At 48.5% G+C, this 23,788-nt stretch overlaps 1 protein-coding gene across 2 annotated transcripts in view; it reads left to right on the top strand.

Annotated features, from left to right (window-relative positions):
- Efcab6 (EF-hand calcium binding domain 6) overlaps positions 1-23,788 on the top strand; it is a 173,170-nt gene that overhangs the window by 25,628 nt on the left and 123,754 nt on the right. For both annotated transcript variants that reach the window (XM_028788767.1, XM_028788766.1), the window contains exon 4: positions 6,732-6,792. In XM_028788767.1, coding sequence (XP_028644600.1) covers positions 6,732-6,792 — 61 coding nt within the window. The remainder of the gene's footprint in view (positions 1-6,731; positions 6,793-23,788) is intronic.

Here is a 23,788-nt window from a genome sequence, read left to right as displayed (position 1 = left end):
ACGTGCCTGCTGCTCCACACGCGCCCGCTCCTCCACACGTGCCTGCTCCTCCACACGCTCCTCCACACGCACCCGCTCCTCCACACGTGCCCGCTCCTCCACACGTGCCCGCTCCTCCACACGCGCCCGCTCCTCCACACGTGCCTGCTCCTCCACACGCACCCGCTCCTCCACACACGCCTGCTCCTCCACACACTTCTGCTCCTCCACACGTGCCCGCTCCTCCACACATCTTGTCTTCCACACACACCCTGCCCTTCCACTTGCTGCCATTTGCTGAAAGAGCATGAGGCCTCATTAGAGACCCTAAGCTCTGACTTTCCAGTTCTTTAACCAGCTCCTTAACTACAAGCCAAACACAGTTCTTTTCATTATAAATTGCCCAGACTTGGTATTGCTGTCACAGTACCAGAGACATACTGATATATAGTGAGTGCATGGCTGGGAGGCCTCAGTGTTCCATGTTGGGTAAGTCATCCAACTGTGTGCTTTCCATAGTCATTCAGAGGAATGACCGGTGCGATACAGACTATCTCTAGTCTCTTGATCTATTTCTAGAAAAATATTGTTGGGTATATCATAGCCTATCTAAATGTTATTTGTTAAAAAGTAAACTAAAAAGCTGTTTTGAAAAACCAAAACAAATAAAAACAAAAAACCAAACCAACCAACCAAACAAACAAACAAAAAAACCCTAAACCCTGATGAGTTGGAAAAAATCGGAAAGCAAGAGATCTGTGTGTGCGTCTTAGTATGAAACCTTAGTCTAATAATTTGAGATGAGAAGGACTCTAAATTATTTTCTTAACCATAAAAGGCTAATGATTTAAACTAGACTTGAAAGATTCTGACTTTCTGTGAAGCTGAATCCTCTTGATGGTAGGAGACCATGTGTTCTGATCAAGTCTTGTCCCAAGATACAGCAGGTCATGTACAGCATTTCTGTGGAACACAATGAAAATGCTGGAGAAAAAGTTAAATATATATATTCAATGTATAAGCATTTTAATTTATTAGTGTACTGTCAAGAGTAGGGCTCTTCGAAGAGGCCAAAGTAAAGTGAAAATTAGAGTCCAGAGGGGGAATACTTTCTGTACAGTAGGCTTTGGGTCTATGGGCTTTGGCTAAGTCATAGTGAATTCCTGTCCACATCATAGTGAATTCCTGTCCACTCCTAGTAAGTTCCTATGCTCAGTTTTATTGTCCATCTGAAGTAAAGAAGACAAGAGGCAAAACCAAGTGTGCCGCCACAGTGGAGAGACCCAAAGAGAAGAGCCCTGTTGGCCGCATTGGTGCACAGTGGAACTCAGGATGCTGAGTAGAGGAACAAACTTAGTAGATTGGTGAAAACCAGGAGTAAACCCAGCTGGAAAGAACACCAGTGGCCTGGAAGTCAGCTCTGATGGATGTCGCGCAGAAATACACAGAGATACAAAGCAGAGATGACAGGCACACAGGACAAAGGTTGGGAGGAAGAGGGCACTTGACATGGCTCTTCCAGGAAGATCTGTCCTGCTTTGTTCCGTGTGCCTATAACAGACATGCAGTCTGGGTAATTTCTTTTTTTTTTTTTTTTAAGATTTATTTTTTTTTTTTATATATGAATACACACTGTAGCTGTCTTCAGACACACCAGAAGAGGGCATCAGATCTCATTACAGATGGTTGTGAGCCACCATGTGGTTGCTGGGATTTGAACTCAGGACCTCTGGAAGTGCAGTCAGTGCTCTTAACCACTGAGCCATCTCTCCAGCCCAGTCTGGGTAATTTCTAAGAGTGGAAATTACTGCTGAGAGTTCCAGAGGCCTGGAAATCCAAGATCTAGGCCCCGGCACCACAGACTTCTCCTAGTATCTTACTGGAGGAAGGAGAGAGAGAGAGAGAGAGAGAGAGAGACAGAGAGAGAGAGAGAGACAGAGAAAGGAGAGAGAGAGAGAACAAACAGGAATAAATGGGAATCTCAAGCCAGACAAAGAACCACCTAACTGGTCACATTATGGTGAAATGGATGCAGAATGTCAGCGTCACTGAGAGCGCCAGCAAGATGGCGCAATGGGTAAAGACATGTGCTGCTAAGCCTGATGATCTGAGTTCAATCCCTGGAACCCACACAGTGAACGAATAGTTTTCCCACAAGTTGTCCTCTGACCTCCACATGTATCATGTCCAAAAAAAAAAAAGTAAATTAATCAATGTTTAAAAATCAGAGAACTATAAAGACAGTGAGAAAGTACTGATCAATCCCAGAATTCTGTGCTGTTAGTAAGAATGAGATCAAGACCTCTCCCCACCCCCCTTTGCCGGATGCAGTACCGCCCTCTCTTCTTGCCACAGTGTGCCCATCACTGTGGTTGTCTGACTGTGCTGGACAGTTTTATGTCAACATGACACAAACTAACGTCATCTGAAGGAAGGAAATGTCAACTGAGAAAATGCCTCTGTAAAATGGGGTTACAGGCAAGCCTGTGGGGCATTTTCTTACTTAGTGATTGATGGGGCAGGGCAGCCCATTGTGGGTGGTGCCATCCCTGGGCTGGTGGTCCTGGGTGCTGTAAGAAAGCAGGCTGAGCGAGCCAGTAAGCAGCTCCTTCTCATGGCCTCTGCGTCAGCTCCTGCCTCCAGCCTCCTGCCCTGATTGAGTTTCCGTCCTGATTTCCTTCGATGATGAACAGTGATATGGACATGTAAGCTGAATAAACCCTTTCCTCTCTGTTGCTTTCGGTCAGTGTTTCGTCACAGCAATACTAACCCTGACTAGGACACCAGCTTACAGATTTGTAACCTTATGATGCTGTGTGTTGGTGTGACTAGAAACTGTCTCTTATAGGCTTATGGATGGGGCCTTGATTGACAGATGATGGGCTTTTGGAAAGTGATTGGATGATGAGGACTCTGTCTTCATGAATGGGTTAGCCCAGTGTTGGATTGAAATCTGGAGTAGACTGTCAGCTTGTGATTAAACTTTGGAAGGTGTAGTCTGGTTTGAGGAACAAACTCACTGGGATGGGGCGGTGTGCCCTGTGGTCTGTCTCTACCCTGTCAGTTACTTTACCGAAACTGCTCTGTGTTACAAGCTGCCATGGGCTGACCAGACTCTGCTGTACCACTTGTTGCCTGGCAGCTGGAACCTCCATTTCATCACTGCGAGAAGATAACTAAGACCATGTGGAAGTTGTGAACATGCAGTAGCAGTCACATGATCACATGTGGCCTCTGAGTCCCAGTCTTCTGCTAGCTAGAGGCATGCAGTACAGCTGTCTTGTGATGCTGGACAACTGGGAGTTGCTGCTTCTGGTCAGTTAGGGATGAGCCACTCACGGTCTGCAGCGTGCCTCGATGCCTGCTCTGGTGCGAAGCCAGGCTTGGGAAGGCTGTTGTGTGGAGTTCTGTTAATTTCCATGCCAGGAGTTGAGCCTCCATCACTGGCAACAGCAGAATCACACCTTTGCTTACTGTATTCAGTCTAGTGTGTGCCAGGCAGGTCCTGGATGTTTTATTCATAGCAACTCACATAAGACGAGGGGCAACCTGTGATCGCTGCTTAACTTCCAATCATGAGACTGTAGCAGACTAACAGCTCAAGTCTCTGCTGTGGCAGAGGTGAGACTTACTGTGGCAGCAGCACCTCCCTCCTGGAGACACAGTTGTGGAGGCCACACTCCACACATTGGCGTGCTGAGGAAAGATTGGGCCAGAAGTGTTCTCCATCACTTCTCTCCTGCCCTGGCCACTCTCACTACACCGGAGCTCCTGTAGCAAGCTGACTAGAGTGGAGGCACCATCAGGAAGGGATAGTTTGCCTGTAGATGCAGATATAACCCTTGGGATATTTAAGTCTGTGCTACATTCAGAATGAGGACGGCTGTCTCCAGTGTGGGGAAGCACTTGTGTTCTCTGTAATATAGACACTGTTACTGTTGATCCTACAGAAACAACCATGGAGTGACTTACTAAAAGAGAGGTACTATCCTCCTTTTCTTCCCGTATGTTTATAGAGGGTTAGGGGGTTCAGGGGAACCAGCTACAGCTTTGCCCACACTAGGCAAGCTCTGCAGCATGCTATGTGCCCAGCCACGATGAGCCAGTATAACCACTGTGATTGCTTCTGGTGAGCAGCAACTGATGACAGTCATTGACACTCTGCTAACTGGATGAATTGTAACGGTCTTTCATGTCTAACAGCATCCCGATCTTGGCGATGTTCTGAACTCTACCTTTGAAGTCTAACCGCAGAGTTCTGAAAAAGTTTCTGGAGTGTTGAAGCTGAGTTCCCTATCAGAGAACAGGTCTTGTGGCGTGCAGTTGCTTCCCCAGGCAGGCAACCAAGATTCGAATGGATAAAACAGGCAGCACTAGAAGAGCACAGATTCAAAGGGCAGGGGGATGCATAGCTGGTTCTAGGCAGGTAGCCTCATCACAGAAGACCTGAAGAACCAAGGCTGGCAGCTGAGAGAAGTGGGGCTTGTTGGGGTGACGGGCTGTTTGCTGCAAAGAGGCCACAGTTCACATCCGTCAGGAGAGGGGCCTGTGTGTAGGAAAGGAAGTCTGATACATGACCTTCTCTGGAACTCGAATGCTTCCAAGGCCAGTTCAGTCTGGGAGGTGAGATGGAGCCGGGGTGGGGGGGAGGAGAAGAGGAGGAGGTGAAACTCGGGTTCCCAGTAACACCCTGTCTCAGGAAAAGAGGGAATGGGAAACATCTTACAAAATAAAGACTTGGGGCCAAGTAAAAATATTTTAAATTTCATTTGTGACGACAGACAGCTACTCTGAGATGCTGGCTTAGCAGTATAGAAGAGTCCAAAGAAAAACGGTCAGGCTGGAAGGCCTGAGGTTTTAGGGACAGCACAGAAAAACAATGAACATCTCGAAACCGACTAAATGGAAACACGCTTGGCTGTATAAATGGTCCAGCATGACTGTGCCTTCAATAAAAGGTCTGGAGTTCAAATACCAGGCAGGAGACAGAGTGGATGGACTGAGTTGGAGTCTTCTGAGCTCCGCTGGTTTCTGACAAGAGTCTGGGTGCTTTAACTTGGCACACAAGTCTGACATCTGTACACTGTGATCGTTAGGCCAGCTCAAAGATCACAGATGCAAATGTTTAACTTCCAGACAGGGGAAAAGGAAATGATTTTTTTTAAAAAAATTTAACCTAGAAATAAGAAAGGAGAGAGAAATCTAGAACAAGTGGCAAAAATAAAGACCAGGAAGCAGATTGTCAGATCCAGACTCCTGTGCGTATCATGCGTTATGTAACAGGGTAAATGCTCAGAAAAAGGGTAGAGGCTGCAGACGGGGTAAAGCCCAGCTACTGGCTTTTACAAATGAAGATAGCTTCAGTAGAAGGACAAAGAGTTGAGGAGAAAAGATGGAAATCCTCTTTCTACAGAGAGTTAGAGTAACTGCTGGTTACAGGAGATGTATGTTAAAGACTTAATCATTGTAAACGTTTTGCTTAAAAGACAAATACTGACTAGTTGGAGTTAGAGAAAGATGTAGGCGTAGGCACACAGAAAGGGGAAGAGAAAGGATTTAAAAAGTTGTGCTATTCTACACTCCTTATCGATTTGTATTCTTTAACTCTTAAGTATATCCCATGGACAGCATTTTTCATTGACTGAATATGCCACTAAGGCAGTATTAAGAAGCTTGCGTTAACACGGATAACACAAAATTGGATTGCTGACCTGTCCTGTCTTTAATGTGGGCGTGGAACTAACAGCTCTCAACACTGGCTTCCTCCTACACACATAAAGTGATAGGACCTCACTGCCCCTCAGTTAGAAGTCCCTGTTATAGCCCACAATACCCCGCTGTCTTTAAACTTCCTTGTGTTTCTCTATCCCGTTCATCCAGTTCCAGCTGCGTAATGCTGACACCTGTGTGCTGAGTGACTGCCTTGGGGGCTGCCTGATGTCTCCTTTGTATGGCCAGGAAATCTGTGTTGTCCTTTAGCTCACATGACACCTGAGCAGAGGCCTCTTATTACCTTTACCCCAAAGATTACCCATTGTCTGGCCTCTAGCTTCCCCCAACCCCGATCCCCATCATCCTCTTCCTGGTACCCAACTACTCCACACTCTTGTTTTTCCATGTGTGGCTGTCACTCGGGGGCGGGGGGGGGGAGTGGGGTGATGTCCCGCTCACCACCCCAGCCTTGCCTGGCTGTGTGGGAGGTGATGGAGAGCTGGCATGCAGGAGAGAGGACCGGGCTGTGCCTCTTCTGTTCTCTGCTCAGCAAAAGACCTCCACCCCCTCACCCCCAGTCAGTCTTAAAGAAAGCTCTGAGGCCTGGTAGCTACACAGATCCTGCAGACCCCAGGAGAGCTGAGAGGAGGAGCAGATGGAGCTAAGTATGTGACAGGCACATGGTGACCCGGAAGTCCTTTACCAAGAGGCTCCTGGGGTCAGATAGGACCTGGTATCTACTGTAGTCAGATGAAGTACAGTAGCAAAGAGTATTACAGGCTGGGATCTGGAGAGCCCAGGCCCGGAACAGTGCTGTAGGCTCAGCTGAGGTGAGACCTGGTGTCCATCAAGTCCCCACACCCCCTGAAGACGGTAGATACCGTACTTCCATTTACTGATGAGGAAACCGAGGCCCAGGGATGCCCATGCTCCTGGAGAAGAGGTTCAGAAAGCCCAGGACTCAGCGCCGTGCAGGTTCAGTGTCAACATCTGTCCCTGGGGGAAATGTTAACAAAAATTATTTTTATTTTATTTTCAAGGGTAAATGAAAACGAACTAGATAACAGACGAACACTCAAAGAAGTCCAACTCGCTGAAAAGGTAACAGGGATTTAAAAAAAGGTGCCCTACTCCATCCTCGGCCAGCCCAGGCTGGTGACCCCAGTGAGGGGTCCTACTCACGTGGGCTCTGTGAAAGAGGGCAGCGTGTGTGCGCTCTGGCACCCCACCTGCCACGCTGTGGCTCCTGACAGTGATCTTGTCTCTTGTGTTAACTCAAGGCGTGTGTGTGAGCAGGCTGCCTGTCCTGTTTCTGTGTCAGACTTGAGTTTCTCGTCAGGATGACGACACAACTTTTCCTGAGCAGTAACCGGCAGTGTGGAGAAAATAACCAGTCAGTGCCAAGCACAGGGTTTTCCAGTGAGGGGTCACTTAGCCCCGGGAGCTACCGTGTGAACTGCAGGGAGCAGATAGAGCTACTTTACCACTTGGTTAGGTCTCAGCATGGCGAGGTGGGGGGTGGAGATGCCATACCAGGCTTGGAGCTGAGATGCCTTTTTAAAATGCATCAGAGCCTGTCAGTTCCATGAGCAGTTTGAGAATCGTGGCTTAATTTACTGGATTCAATATGTTGGTTTGAAATTGGACACATTTTCTTTCTTTTTTGAACTCTTCTGAGACTTTCATACATTTCAAACTCAAAAATAACCAGAGGGCCACGAAATGTTTGTCTCCAGTTCCTGGGTGGCTTGTCCAGTCCACAGCAGAAGGATCTTGTAACTGTTGTTTCAGAGTACTGTGTGTCCCCAAACCTGAGTCACATGAGTCATTCTGAGTTGGAGCCCTGGCCCCGACCCCTGTGTAGCCAGCCCATGGGTTATTCTGTAGAAGCACTTGGTACTAGGAGTACCTGTTTTGGTTTTTTCTTTTATTTGTCTCTGTATGAGGTGTATTTATCACAAAATGCTCCCTGGAAAGCCAGCTGTTTGGGGTGGTCATCCCCACTGGGACAGCTTTTGGATAGCTAGGAGGTGTCACCAACAGTCCACAGTTTGTGGTCATGGGTGGGGGTTGTCAGTTATCAACAGCAAAGCTCCCATTCTGTGATCACATCTGAAAGCGGGGATCCGCACTCTCCAGCGTTTTTTCAGTCTGACTTCCTCCCCATGGAAGCCGCCTGTGAGTGAGTGAGTACGGGTTTGGACCAGACTATGAGGGTGAAAGGCCAGACTCCATCCCAGAAGTGCTGGGGCCACTTGGCCAGGTGTTCTCACCAGTGGACCTCACCACTCCAGTTCTATCTACAACCCCGACTGCACCAAGCAAAACCTAACTTTAGACACTGTCATGGACTGATTCCTGTCTGAGGACACTGACATCTTCCAGTCAGGTGGCCTCAGGCAAGGCCTTGGTTTCACCATGTGTAACTGTAGACAACAGTGCTCACCCTGAAGGAAGTGCCACTAAGAGGAGTCAGGCAGCTCGGAGTAGAGGCGAGCTGCCAGCTACAGCTTCTTTCTGAGGGGAGGCAGAACCCAGAAAATGACACAAAACATTTCTTCCACTATGCACCCCACACAGGGCCACCACACTGAGCAGACCTAGCTGCTGACCCATAAGTCCTTTGTCCGTTCCCCGGATCCTGGTAGTGGTTACCTGGTCATGCTAGAGCCTATGGAGATGGTCATGGGATTGGTGGAGTTCGGCACTTTCTGTGCCTTCCTTCCAGGGCTGGAATGAAAGCACACTCATTTGTTGTAACTACAGGCACACACGGCTTATTAGAGCCAAGAATACATGCACATGCCTCTGAATCTGGAGGTCAGATTTGCTCATGTGCAAATAAATTAACCTTCTGAAACCAGCACCTGACACATGGGCAGACTAGCTGGATCCCAGTGCTGGCATGCATGACATTTATTTATTTATTTATTTATTTATTTATTTATTTATTTATTTATTTATTTATTTTTACCATGGTGAAGGTGATCTGATAGCTGGTTTATCAACATCTGCCTTCTGACTCAGACTTTCTAAAGTATGTTCATGGCTACCCTCACTGTCCAGTGAACCCCTGGGCTTTCAGGTTGTGCCTTCATCTGTCAGCCAGAGCATAGTCTTGGGCTGGATGATTCATTCCCAAGCTCTGTCTCAGTTCAGTGATTTGCTGTGTGGCTTTGTGTGGAGAGGTGCCACTCCCATGTCAGCCGAAGACATTCTCAGGGCATCCTCAGAAGATCCTTCCTAGTCTTGGCTCAAATTTAGTCTACACTCAGGGCCACTCCACTCACCCTGAATCCTTCCTGGACCTCACACACTCACAAATAAGCTCTTTGGTTGTGTGTCACTGAGCCTCCATTGGACCTCTCTTTGGTTGTGTGTCGCTGAGCCTCCATTGAACCTCTCTGGTGTTCAGGTTCCTCATTCCTGGAGACTAGGGAGACAGTGGGCTCTAGAGAGTTACAGGCATCCTGGTGGCTTCCTGGGGGAGGTGGGCATTGGCCAGGCTTCTCACTACTCTGCTTTCCGGTCTCCATGTTGGGATTCACCATGGCACCGTAACGAGAGGAGTAATGTAGGTGGAGATCCTAGTGTGATCAGTGGGTTCCCTGCCTCTGATGACTAGAGAGGCTGTTTCTCCATGCCAAACCCTTAACAGAACACTGGGTGGCACTTTCTTGGCCACACAGATAAGTGACATTTTTCCAGGTAAGGGCCAGTTAACCTCTGCTTCTCACTACTGGGAAGGGAGGATGGGTGAGAGGGAAGGTGAAGGAATGGGAGGAGAGGGAACTGACTTCTCTATCTGATTGCCTCTCGAGCTCAAAGTGAAACACTTCAAAGCCACTTCCCCTGTTCTTCCAAGGAGCTGCCCCAAAGCAAGGTTGCTGGTTAGGTTTAAACTAATCTTGCTACAACCTAGAATCAAGGGAAGATAGTCTTAATGAAGAATTGTCTAGATCAGCTTGGCCGATGGGCATGTCTATCAGGGATTGCCTTGATGTTAACTGAGGCGGAAAGACACACCTAGAACGTTCCACAGGGTGGGCCCTGAACTGAGGACGAATGAAGACAGCAAGTCAGACATAAGCAGCAGGTAAGTGTTTAGTCTCTCTTTGCTCTTGATTGTGCAAAGGGTGTGACCAGCTCCTGGCTTCCCGCCCTGACTTCCCTAAAGTGATGGCTGGCGCCAGCCAGGGATTATAAACCAAACAGACCCTTTCTTCCTTAAGGAGGTTTTTGGTCAGGACAGTTTATCACAGCAACAGAAAAGCAATTAGGGCACAAGGGCAAGCGTCTTCCTCCTCCTCACAGCTGGGCTGTTCCCCTCACCCTCTTGCACCCTCAGCCTGGAAATGAACTGGTCCCCACCAGCAGCCCAAGCCAGCCCTGTGTGCCCTCTCATGTGGTGGCAGGCTCCCTCCCGTGCATCAGGTGGCCAGCCAGGAAAACCACAGCAGTAGAGAATGGCAAGCTTGTTGAGGAGAAGGAGGTGGGGGGGGGTTGGGTTGGGAAGATTTTCTTCTGAACCTTTATCAGTGTGTGACTTTTGCCTGCTCTAGTCACAGTAGGGGTAAAAGAATGAGTGTTAACTAGGATTCTTCTGGGAGCCTCTATTGAACCTGTCTCCAGAGATTCTCGCAAAGTAGCACCACTCTCATCCCTGGGGGAAACTGAGGAAGGGGTGAGCAGCCTGGCCATGGGGACACAGCTGTGGGTGGAGAAGATACCCCAGCTCCAGACTCCTTACCTCCACTCTGAGCGACCCTGCTTTCTGGGTCTCTCAGCAAACGTGCTGTGGCTGTTTTTGTATTCAGCATACATAAACCTGGCCAAGTCCCTAGCCAGGATCACTCTTCATCTGAGAGCAGCCTCTGTTGCCTCCACAGCAGTGGTAAAGGAAGCTCCCCTGCCCATGAGACCGCCTGTCTGTCTGTCTGTCTGTCTGTGGAGCGCTCACTTTTCCCCTGTGTTTTCTCTGGCATGTAGCCCTTTCCCACCCCTTCCCAGCCAAGTTACCTATGCCTTTACCCTAGTTTGTCTTGCAGGTCCTAGCACCATCCTGGGGTGCTGGATAAGTCCAAAACCTCAGACTTATCCAGTTGATAATTTTGAAGTCAGGACTCCAGTAGGACCAAATGGGATCAAAGGGAAATGTCAGTGCATAGTCAGACATCAGTCTTTGCTCTGTTTTGTCATCTGTGGACCCCCACATGAGGTTCAGTAGGGACGGAAGATGAGGCTAAGATAAGGAAGATTACTTCACCCTATCCCTGGGTGAGAAGCACTAATTGCCATGTATAGAGGCTAGTTGAGAAGCCCCAAGAGGTTCTGCCTTGCTCAGGCACCCAGTGAGAACAGGCAGGACTCCAGACCTTTCTCAACCTGCCACACACAAAAACAGTTCTAAACCCAAGTCTGGAATTCAAGCATATGTCATACAGTTAAGGAGGCATAAAAGGAGAAACAGCCAAAAGCCCAGGCTGTTCACATTGTGTGGCTTTCCAAGTTAAAGAAACTCTCAAAAGTAGAAAGGATTCCAGGGGTTGGGTATTTGTGATGCTGGAACATCTGGTCGACCCAGTCAGCTGTGACTACCATGTCTGTTGGACACCAAGTGATCCCACACGGCTTTGATAGGATTACCCTGGTGCTTCAGAATTGTAGGACACAGCCTGCATCATTTCAGAGATAATTGGTGAATCATTCAAGAGAGTTTCCTGCTTGTTCTCTGCTACCCCAGTGGAGAAGTCACAAAAGTCAGATAGGTGATCCTTCCTAGACAGGTGAGCTTTCTTTTAAAAATGCATTTACAAAGCTATAGTTAGGACTGGGGAGATGGCTCATCTGGAGAAGTAAGCTTGCCTTGCAAGCATGAGGACCTGAGTCCAGTCTTTAGAATCTATGTAAAAAAGCTAAGCATTGTAATACAAGCTTGTAAATCCCAGGGCTAGGCAGGTGAAGGTTTGTCTCTGCAGCTTACTGGCCAGTCAGCCTAGCCTATCTGTGTGCTCCAGGTCCTAGTGAGAGATTCTGTCTCAAAAAACATGGTTGGCTCTTGTGGAAGGCTACCTGAGATTGACTTTTGGCCTCTACATGAACATTCACATGCCTGCACACTAGTCCCCCTGCATACACACACATGCACGCGCATACACACACACATACACACACTAAAAAGAAAGGCATGTCAAACTGAAACCGAGGTCATTTCCTAAACCCACAGGCTTCTAGCCCCTGCTTAACCTGGTCCATCTTCTCAGTCCTGCTTCCTTGGTCTCTCTGGAGCTCTCAGTATCAATCACCGGCTATGGCAGGGATTTGAACACATCTCTTTCATCTGAAGAAAATATTAGCATATCGCAGAGCTGTTGGGACAGATTGTATCTGAGGCACTTCTTCCTCCCCGCAGAAAAGCCCATCAATCATAACTGAATATAGTGATTAATAATGTCACAGCTCCCTCCACGTGCCTCCGTGCAGCTAAATGAAGAACAGTGCTTCCACGCTCAACTCACACCAAAAAAACAACCACTTGCCTCTCTATCGGAAACTCGTACCAAAAGGACTTCAAGCCCAGATGCTATTTTTGCTTGATCTATTATTAATTCACTGAAGTTTCACGAGGAAACCGTATCAAGGACTCAATTGGAATTTATAGTTATTGCAGATGAAGTTTTATCTTTTTGACTCTTAAGCTACACATCCTACATTCGGCCAACCAATAGCACAGACAGAAGTGTGTGGGGATAGTCAAGCGTTTGCACAGAGTGAGGAACCGGGCAGCCTGAGTAGGGGATTCTGGACCCCAATGTTGAGTGGCCCAGAGAACGCTGTTCTCCCCTGGGACTGTTGTTCACCTAAGAAGCTAGGAAATGGTGTCATTAGGTGGTGCTTCTGTGAGAAAATAAAAAGAGCTTGCCATGTGCTGGGCACACAGAGGTGGCTGGAAAAATTAGGGAACATTTACATGTGGAAGAAACACCAGTAGTTCTCAAGTGACAAGTGAAGAGACAACATGTGGTTTAAAGCCATGGCAGGGGGAGGGGACAGGGAGCCAGCCCTGTGCTGCTGGAATCCACATTTACCTCTTCTGGGATCCAGCCTCATAGGTGTGCCGAGGAGAAGCATCACCCTAGCCTGTCTTGCTCAGCCATCCGCATCTGCCTGCCCTGCCCCTCCACTTACTCTTTAACACTGCATGCTCTCATCCGGCTGCAGGTGAGGATGCCCATGGGTTTTGCTGTCCAGGGAGAACACATGGTGATCCTAAGTCATTCTGAACTCACGGAGGTGGGAAAACCTTCATCTTTTCTCTTTAGCCACTGGGGAATTTCCTTCCTGGAGACTTCTAAACCCCACACTGGGCTGTTCTGCCTTCCTCCTGTTTGTTCATTGACTCTGAGACTGAGAAGCATTGTGCCTTAGTTACTGTTCTCTTGCTGTGACTAGACATCCTGACCGAGGCAGCTTATATGGACAACATTTCATTGGGGCTGGCTCACAGGTTCAGAGGGTCAGTTTATTATCATAAAGGCGGGGAAACATGGCAGCATCTAGGCAGGCATGGTCCAGGAGGAGCTGAGAGTTCTACATCTTCGTCTGAAGGCTGCTAGCAGAATACTGGCTTCCAGGCAGCTAGGATGAGGGTCTTAAAGCCCACACCCATAGTGACACACCTACTCCAACAGGGCCACACCTACTCGAACGGGACCACATCTTCTAATAGTGCCGCTCCCTGGGCCGAGCATATACAAATCACATAACACTATCCTATTGCTGGACATCCTGACCAAAGCAACTCTTACAAAAAAAAAAAAAAAAAAAAAAAAGGAAAGCACCTAATTAGGGGCTTGCTTACAGCATCAGAAGGAAGTACAGCACTGGAGCAGTGGCTGACAGCTACACCCTGCTCCACAGGCTGAGGGAGGCAGCAAGAACCTGACCTGACATGGGCTTTTGAAACCTCAAAGCCCCGCCCTCTTCCTCTAACAAGGCTACACCTCCCACCCCTAATCCTATGAGTTCCACTCCCTGATGACTAAGAGCTGAAATATATGACGTAGCCAGTGTTTGCTCCTTTATTCTTTCTTCCTTTTCCATCCTTTCCCCTTCACCCTTTTAAGCCCTTAACACCGAATAAAGTCAGAGGTCAGAAAGGGGGTGATGTATATTGTTAGACTACTTCCTGTTGGTTAGGGCTGTCTAATTCCTTGGGGCAAGTTTGATCTTTGCTGTCAGGATATCTAATTTATTCTTGTTTCTTTTTTTGTACACAACTAAACAAACATCAGCCAACAATAACAACTAACCAACGTCCAACCAACAGCCTACCTCAAGGCCCTAGCATTTGTATACCTTCTGAAAAGTTCCCAGAATTCCAAGGGTCACACAGTTGCAGCAGTTATCTGCAGCTGGCAAAACCAAGTCTCTGCTAGAGCATGAGGCAAATCATAGTCAGCTGCTGTGACTGTGAAGCAGCCCCATGACCTCTTTATTCATTAATCATCCATCCATCCATCCATCCATCCATCCATCCATCCATCCATCCATACACACATACACATATGCATATATACACATACACTTAGATTTCCAAATGCATAAGTACAAATTGCTCATTCTGTATAATATTACTTGTATGTGTTTTCAGGGCTGACCATTTGCTATGGATAACCAATTGATGTGCTTCTCCCAGAGGAAGACTGTTTCTCCTGCTCTCAGCTTTCCTTCCTTCATAGCCTGTCCTTGCTTATCTGGAGCTGTAGCCTTGTGAGCTTTCCCTGTCTACATTAGCATGTTTATTGGAGTCATCCTTGCTCAGCTCGTGTCTAGGGAATCATGTTGGTGAAACTTTAAGGGTGTAGCTTCTGACCTTCCAAGGAGATACAATCTCACAGCAAACTCTCCAGTTCTTGGCTCTTACACTCCTTCTGTCCCCATTCTCCATAATGTCCCTGAGTCTTGGGTGCAGGAGTTGCTCTGTGGATATGTCAGTTAGAACTGGGCTCCATGACTCTGCATTCTAATTGGTTGTGGTTTTCTGTAGTGTCTTTTGCAAAGTAGAGAAATTTCCTCGATGGGGGTATTATTCTGTTTTTCGCTGGTCATCTTGAATAAGAAGATTTAGTTTTGAATAAAGCAGTGTCTGTTGTTATGTGGAAGCCAGTTGAGAGACAAGGGTAGTGGGCTTTGTGGGTTTGTCAGAGGGGGAAAGACCGTGACCATTGGGAGCCTTAGAGCTCAGCGGGTGCCAGGCTGAGCCTGGCCTGAAGAAAAGTAAGACTCCAGGGACCTGTGCTTACTTACCACAGGTTCTTTAGCCTGAACAAACAGGAAGAAGGTAGGAAGGCAGAGTGTGGTTTGGAGACATTACCTGGAACAATTTTCTAGGAAAAAAAAAGGTGTCCGTGGGCTGAAGGGAGACGACAAAGGCATTCCCACCTCAGTGTGCCCTGAGTGAGCCTCGGATCACGTGCAAGCTGTGTGATGCTGTTCTCTGTGTTCTCCATCTTGTCCGTCCAACTCCCTGTGCTGGATACAAGACTCCATCTTGCCTTTCCTGCCCTTCACCCCCGACATCCAGCTGTTACCTGGTCCATGGCTCAGTCTCCTAAGTCTGCCATATCTTCTGTCTTCACCGAGGTCTGTCTGAGCCTTATGAGTTCATGGAGACATTGGCAAAGTGCAGCTCAAGAGCTGCTACAGAAACCCAGGCATCTCCACAGAGACCCAGGCATCACTGCAGAGAGACCCAGGCATCACTGCAGAGACCCAAGCATCTCTACAGAGACCCAGGCATCACTGCAGAGACCCAAGCATCTCTACAGAGACTCAAGCATCACTGCAGAGACCCAGGCATCACTGCAGAGACCCAGTATTACTGCAGAGACCCAGACATCACTATAGAGACCCAGTCATCACTGCAGAGATCCAGGCATCATTCTTGCTTCCTGTGTGCTGTTCAGGAGCTGGCAGGCAGAGAAACTGCTGGGACATGCTGGGGGAGGTGATAGGGCTTGTCCTTGTCTGTTTTAGACAGGATTCTGGCCTTCTTGTATTCAGGAGGTTTAGACTGGCTCAAGTCATGGCAGCATCCAGTGCTAGCCCCATCAGAAAACTTTTCCTGAGAGCCCCCTTGGGTGTGCTTGCTTGCTTCTGAGCAGGACCTTCTCTAATGACACACATCCAAGAGTGGATGCCAGCGTGGTGGCAGCCCAGTCTTCTCTGCTGTAAAGCTGTGTCCTGAGTGAGCTGGGGTACTCTACCTGGGTAGAACTACTACCCTAAATGTAGACATGGCGAGAAAGGAAAGCCAGGTATGGTGGTGCTTGCACCTAATCCTAGGGCTCTGGAGGCAGAGGCAGGGGGATTGCTGTAAATTCAAGGTCAGGTCTCTATTGCAGTTTATAAGCCTGTCAAAGGTTACATAATGAGACTGTGTTTTAACATCATCATCAACAACAAAAGCAGTAGCAACAACCTTTTAAAAGAAGGAGAAGGAAGAGAAAGAAAGAAAAGAGAAACGGAGAGTGTTTCCAGGGGACCTGGCACCCTAGAGTCCCTCGGTAGACGGGCATGGGCTTCTTGTCATGGGTCTTCTAAGCTATAGTCTTGGGTGAATGCCTTAACAATGGAGATGAAGTGCAGGCTTGTGCGTGGCTGCAGGGTACATGGCTTCCAACCTCCCGCCTTACATCCCTGTGGGGACACCCAAAACCAGGTCTTTGTTCCACCCCAGGAACTGCAACTCCTGGGTTTCTCTGATTTGCGTTTTTCTCTTTTTGTCTGTCCTCTTTTCTCCACTTCCATGGATCCCGTTCAGATGTCTTTTTATGTAAGCTTGTTCAGTTTGGGTAGAATCAGGGTATGCATATGCTCCGTAAAGAAAATGCAACGTCTTGGGCCCACGGGGGTGAGCGCCAGAGTGAGCAGAGCCCAGGGACTCAGGCAGACAGGCAGGGCTTTGTTAGAGGTGAGCGATGCCTGGCCGCCACTCCCCCGCACGTCCCTGAGTTGAGACTCTGTGTTTATGAGGCTCTGAATGCAGTCTAATTTTTTCCTATCTGGTTTGGCTCATCTCTACCAGCTGGTAAATAGGAAATGTTCACGGTGGGAAGCCAATACTCCTCAGAGTGTAAACAGATGGAATCCATATAAAGTGACAAGTCAGACTGCGTTGCTGAGAACGTGGAGCCAAAACTCAGAACATAACCGTCAAGCGCCTACTCCGTTCCAGTTCATTTAGCCCCGAGTAGCGCTTCATAGCTGCACAGCTGTGTTGTCCCTTTCTCCCCCCCACCCTCCTTTCTTCTGGGTTGATAATGACAATTTCAAAGAAAAACTTTAATTAAAGATTTTATACAAAATAGCCAAAAGTAGAATAATAAGGAAAATGAGCATTGATGTGTTTATTGTGAGAGAAATCCTTTTTTTTCCCCCCCGGGGAGGGGGTGTCTAATTTCAAAATGTTCACTTGTTCAATTTGAAACGAGTTTGGTGGTGGTGACAGAAAGGTGGCAGACAGACAGCAGTGGCTGCTGAGAGCTCCCTTGCACACTGCAGGGAGCCAAGATTGGGGTAGTGGCAGCTCCCTGCTGTGGGGCCCAGGCTGCAGGCTGCCCCTCATGCCGTGTGTGTGTGTGTGTGTGTGTGTGTGTGTGTGTGTGTGTCCGCGCACGCGCATGTGCATGTGCGAGTGTAAGCATGTGTGCTTCTTTGTACGAAGAGCTTCTGACAGAGCTAGGCAGGAAGAGGTGTCTCCAGCAGAGGGACCTGTTGGCCAGTAGGTCAGAGAGCTGGGAAGGATTCAGCAAGTCTCCAGTTTTGCTCTAGAACGGCCTCCTCATAACCAGGCTGGCAGAGTGAGTCTGGGCTCCAGAGAGGAAAGTTTCTGTTCTCTGCCCCTTAACGTCTGGGTGCTTACAGCCAAGTTTGATGACATGTGCTTGTAAACCCAGCCCTGGCCAAGCAGAGATAGGTGCATCCTTCAGGCTCATTGGCCTGCTAGCCTCAGGCCAGTGAGAGGAGAGATCCTTTCTCAAAATCCAAGATGAATGGCTCCTGAGTAGTATGTAGTATTCTCTCTCTCTCTCTCTCTCTCTCTCTCTCTAAAGTCTGGGTGGCCGTATTTATTTGGGCTTGCGGCTTTTCTTCCCAGAGCTCACACTGTGCACAAAGCGTTTGGAACAAAGCCCCGCAGAGTAATAACGAGTAACAACGCATCCACTGCAGGCAGTGCACGGAGCCGTCTGAGCTCAGTGGGGACAAATAGGAAGCAGTTGGATTTTCCTCCTCACGCTGCTCTGCAGGCCCACACAGAGCTCCCCTTTTTGTCACTGAGGGATGCCTTTGGCAGGATCACATGTAGACAGAAGCCAAGCCAAGGCAGGCCCTAGGGTTAGAGGTCTCTGTCACATAGCAGTCCAGGATGTTCTCTTGGGCTGGCTTATGCCTGTCCTGTCTCTCACATGTATTTCCCATGTCTTCAGGTCTTGCCGTCTGTGATCCAGGAGAGATCGTGACCCTTCCTTACTTGGTGGGTTCTCTAGGAAGTAGGGTCTGAGGATAGTGCTTGGGGAGCCTCAAAACAGTGTGGGTGACTAACCCCATCCTCTCTGACCTCCTCAGCTCCCATGCCTGGTGACCCACCCTGTATGCCCCCAATACTTGGTACCCTCATCTGACCAGCAGCCCCAGAGGACCAGCAGAGCACAGATTGCCGCCACCTTTCCTGGTGTCTGCTCAACCCACAGAGACTTCAGGTGTGCTCTCCGAGCACATGCTGTCCATGTCAGGGAGACAGGTTACATTACTGGGTCCCTGTGCCAGACCTTCCCTCAGTTCCTCTAACCATGAGGATGCTAAGCAGGTCCCTGTAATGGAAATGAAATGCCTGTCTACCACGCACCTGTACAAGATCCCCTTAGATCACCCAGATTATTCCTTATGCGTGTCTCATTCACCTGCCCACCACCCACCCACTCATCCATCCATCTGTCTGTCCAGGCAGCCAGCCAGCCAACCATTATCCACCAGTACATCCACTTGCCGGTATATCATCCATCCATCCTCCATTCATCAGCCCTTCATGTAGTCAGCCAGCTATCATTTGTCAGTCTGTCCACCCACCCGCCCATCAGCCAGCCAGGCAGCTAGTCACCTCCGTTAATCTACCCACAAATCCATCTGTTCACCTGTCTACCTACCTTAGTCATAATACATACATACATACATACATACATACATACATACATACACACACACACACATACAGACAGACAGGCACATACATATGTACATACATATGTACACATACATACACATGTACATACATATTATACACACATGCACATACATATGTATGCACACATACACATGTACATACATATGCATGCATACATACACATATACGTGTACATACATATGTACACATACATATACATACACATGTACATACATATGTACACATACATACACATGTACATACATATGTACATATACATACACATGTACATACATATGTACTCATACATACACATACACATGTACATACATATGTACACATACATGCATGCATACATACAGTCAACCATTATCCATCATCCCACCTGCCAGTCCCTCTATCCATCTACCAACCAATGTATTCATCCATCCTCCATCCTCCACCTATCCATCATCTGTCCCACAGCTAGCTAAACAGCCATTGTCTATTAATCTAGCCACAATCCATTAGTCTAACCAACCACTCACCTATATACCTATATATCCATATGGAATACATGCATATAGTCAGATTTACCTATGAGTCCATCCACCAATGGATTCCTCTATCTGTTAATATACTTACATATTTATCCAACGTCCATACTCTATCCAGCTAGCCAATTAGCCACCTATCCACCTCCTCGTCTATCCACCTATTTACCCACATATCCCAGTCCGCTATCCATCTGTAATTCATCTGTCTAGCCAGCCAGCCCATCTACCCATCTATCCACTATGTACCTCCATAACCCAGCTACCACCCAGACATCATTTACCTGTCCAGCCAGCCAGCTAGCCATTATCCATCCATCATCTGTCTATCTGTTGACATAGCCACCATCCGTCCCCTTGACCGTCTCTAGTGGTTACTATTGCTTGTGAGCTTTATCAGATCTAGTATTACCTGGGGAATAACCTCTGGGCCTGCCTGCCTATGAGCTCCTGTCTGGATTAGATTAGAGAAGCAGGAAGACCTTGACTGTGGGCAGCATCATCCCATGGGCTGGGGTCCTGGACTGAATCGAAAGGAGACAGCCAGTCACCAATCAGCTTCCCAGAGGTACAGTGTGACCAGCTGCCTCACGCTTCTGTCACCTTCCACTGTGGCTCAGAATAAGCACTTCCTTCCCTACATTGTTTGTCAGACATTTTATTGTAGCAACGAGACAAGTAACTCACGCGCCAACCACCATTCATCCACTCCAACATTCCTCTTCCTCTAGGCTTCTGCTATGTTAGCATGGCGGGCCAGGTTGAGCGATGTCTTACTGGTCCAGCCGTTTTCTGTTCCTTAAAGTGAGAGCATGCTAATTGTTCACTGAGCCTGAGTCTTTCCCTCCGGTCAGCAGCTACCACCAGAGCTTCACTGACCTCTTAAAAGACATCTAAATGCTTTATAGGACATGGCACTTTACATTCTGCTCCTTTGCTAAAAAAAGAAAAAAAGGGACCGGTCAGTACAAACTTGAGGCTGTTGATTTCATGCCGCCTTGCATGTGCCTCAGCAAGCTGAGGTGGAGCTGGGAAGAGGTCTGTTCCCAGGGGATGGGACAATGAATGACCAGAAGGGAACACTGAGGGGCAGCACCCGGGCACAACCTCGCAGGTGGATGCCTGCCTTCTATGCTCTTAACTTCAAGTTGTGATTAGTGATGTTTGGGTTTTTCTTTGTAGCCCTTGAACAACTGGCTCTCCTGGCTGTACCTCCCAAGTGCTGTGATTGCAGGTGTGAACCCCCATGAGTGGCAAAAATATTATTGCACTGGTATCTTGTTTGTCTGGGTTTTTTGTTTTTATTTTTTATTTTTTTGACAATACATACCCCAAGCTGATCTCAAACTTGTGGCATTCCACTGCCTCAGCCACTGGAGCGCCACCATACTTGGCTTTCAGCTGTCTGCTTCAATCCTCCATACTCCCTGTACATGCATCTTCTGCTGTCTGCAAGAGAGGTGTAGGTAGGAGAGGAGAGTGTCCGGTGGTCTTATTCTGCACAGAAGTGGAGAGGGCAGAGTATACCTGGTCTTTGTGTCCCCAGGATCTTTTCAGCCTGCTGCCTGGGTCCTGGTGGGGGAAAGCAGCCCCAACAGTATGCAAATGAATGGGCGTGGCCGAGTCCCTTACATCTATTTGTGGACACTGGAATTTGAAATTCACGTTACTTTACATGACATGCAATAAGACTCTTCTTTTGATTTCCTCCTGAACCATTTACAATTTCTAAAGCCAATTTTAGCTTACAGGTATGTAAAACTGGGTGGTGGGCAGTGGTTCACATACCTACATGAAAGTTAGGTTTCCTTTAGGGAGGGAGGCCAGCACAGAGGTAAGCCTGAGGAAGGCAAGCTGTTGGGGCAGATATGAGGTCTACACTTTCCTTTCTAAGAAGTGTGCTGGGTTTGGATGGGGCAGCTAGAATTAGCTCAACACCTCCTTTGGTAATTTGTACCCACTTCTCCCCCGAGGGACACTAGGGCCTTGTGAAAGGCTAGGACAGAGCAGAGTCAGGCAGGGTGTGGCATGGCCCTTCTTCTCCCAAGGGAGGCTACCAGAATAACCCAAGGTCAATATCAGGGGACAGTGACAAACTGGAAGGGTGGTTAAAAAAGCTGGAGAGAAGGTACCAGACTGCCTTTGTTAGTTTTTTTTTTCCTTTTAACTAATAAAAATAAATTTATTTTTGTAAGTTTGAGTCCTTTTTTAAAAAAATCCCTTGTTAGTTTTTGATTGTTAACTTGGCACAACCTAGAGCCATTTGGGAAGAGAAAACCTTGATGGAGGAATTGTCTGAATCAGATTGGCGGTGGCTGTGTCTTAGTTGATAGCTGACCCAGCCCTCTGTGGGTAGCACCATCCCTAGGCAGCGGAGCATGAGTCAGAGAGCGAGTCAGTAAGCACTTTTCCTCTGTGGTCCTGCTTCAGTTCCTGCCCTGATGGACTCAATGATGGACTGGGACCCAGAAATACAAACTGAAATAAACCCTTTCTTCCTTAAGTAGCTTTTGGTCAGAATATTTTCCCACAGCAACAGAAAAGCAAACCCTGCCTCACTGGAGAGCAGAGGGCAAGGGGAGGGCTTTCTGGGCAACAGTTACAGCCTGTTCAGCCCAGGAAGTTTTGAGCTCCTGAAACATCACAGTAGATTAGAGAAGGACCATGTTCTATACAGGAAGTAAGCCTGGGACACAGGCTGTCAGTGGGTAAGTAGAGAAACAAGGGGAGTGGTCAAAACAGGCTGAAGGTATGCTCTGGCTTCCCTCTGAGCAGGTGCAATGTGACTGAGGTGTGTGTGAAGGCAGGGAGGGGCCTGGCCAGCACAAAACACCAGAACTGGAGAGGTGTGTACTGGCTTACTACTGTAAGTGAGGCTAAGGCTGGCCTCACAGCTGGGACAGAGGAAGGGGGAGAGAGGCTGGGATCATCCAGAGTCTTCCAGTCCCTGAGAAGGCTCTCACAATGGCAGGGGAGGGGGCAGGGAAGGGTGAGTAGACTTGGTCACTGTTGCTGGGCCCTGGCCATTTACTTTCTAGTTCCTTTCCCTTTCTTGCCCACCTCATACCGACTGGTCCGTTTCACTGGGACCCTCGCTCTGATGCCTCTGCTAAGTTTCACCATCTGCAGCTCTCTTCTGTGGCTGCTGCCAAACTTCCGTCTGACGAGTGATAAGGAACTTGGAGAGGTACCTCTGGTGGGCGCGAGCTCTGTGCCAGGCTTGTGGCTCACGGCTCTCCACGCAGAGGACCCATATGGGTTGCCATGGGACTGTAAAGCAGAGTGTCGCTCCTGTCCTCCTCCGCGTTCCCAGAAGAAGTGGACAAGGACTTAGCAGCAGAGTTTCCTGAGCATGAACATTCCAGCCCATGGCACTTAGACCAGGGCCAGTGGGGAGAGTCTCCTGCAGGGCAGCTAATGCATTCTGAGGGACTGCAAGGACAGCAAGGGTCCTGTGACCTTCTGAGGAGTCTTGTAGAAGAGTGGGGAAGTGTGAGGGGCTATCCGGATGGGTTGGATTAGAGTGAGTACCAGAGAAAAGTTTGGATCTGCCATCCCTGGGGTGGGAGGATTGGAGGAAGTGTGGTTCCAGTCTGGGAAAGCTGAGGGGTCACTGGCACGTGACACACAGGCAGCTGGGTGTTCTTATCTGGACTCAGCTGTGCTCTCCATAAAGCAAACAGCCAGCTTGGCAAGGTGGGGCAGGACTTCAAGACTGGGAACGTGAAGAAGATAGGGATGGGCTTATGGTGGCTCAATGGGGACATCTGCCTAGTGTATGCAAGGTCCTGGGCTCCGTCCCCAGCACTGTCAACAAAAATGTTAAAGCTGAAATAGGCATATGAATGCTGTCCGCATGTGTGCATATGTGTGTTCATGTATGCATATATATTCCCCCACCCCTAGTGTGTGGATGTGGGTGTGGGTGCGTGGGCTCGTCCATGCATGTGTGTGTGTATACACTACAGTGGCAGAGAAGACTCAGAATGCAGTGCCCGGTCCTGGTGGAGCGAGGGGTCAGGGTCAAGGGAGAAGGGCGCACTCACTGGCACTTTTCTCTCTAGGTGCATCAGGCCTCCTATGGGAGTAGAGTAAAGGGTCGGAAGAGACGGCTCAGCCAGTGAGAGTGTGCAGTACTCTGGCAGAGGAGTAGAGGCTGACTCCCAACATCCAGATCAACTGGCTCACAAGTGCCTGTACCAGATTTAGGGGAACTGATACTTCTTGGGGTTGTGGGCACCTGCGTTTAAGCACATCCCCCACACAGACATGCAGACACACACAGACACATACATACACATACACACAGACATACACAGACACACACATACACAGACAT

The sequence above is a fragment of the Grammomys surdaster genome, unplaced genomic scaffold (assembly GCF_004785775.1).
Source record: "Grammomys surdaster isolate TR1022 unplaced genomic scaffold, NIH_TR_1.0 125767, whole genome shotgun sequence".
In the NCBI taxonomy this organism is placed as follows: Eukaryota; Metazoa; Chordata; class Mammalia; order Rodentia; family Muridae; genus Grammomys; species Grammomys surdaster.
This window is presented reverse-complemented; position numbering and strand designations above follow the sequence as displayed.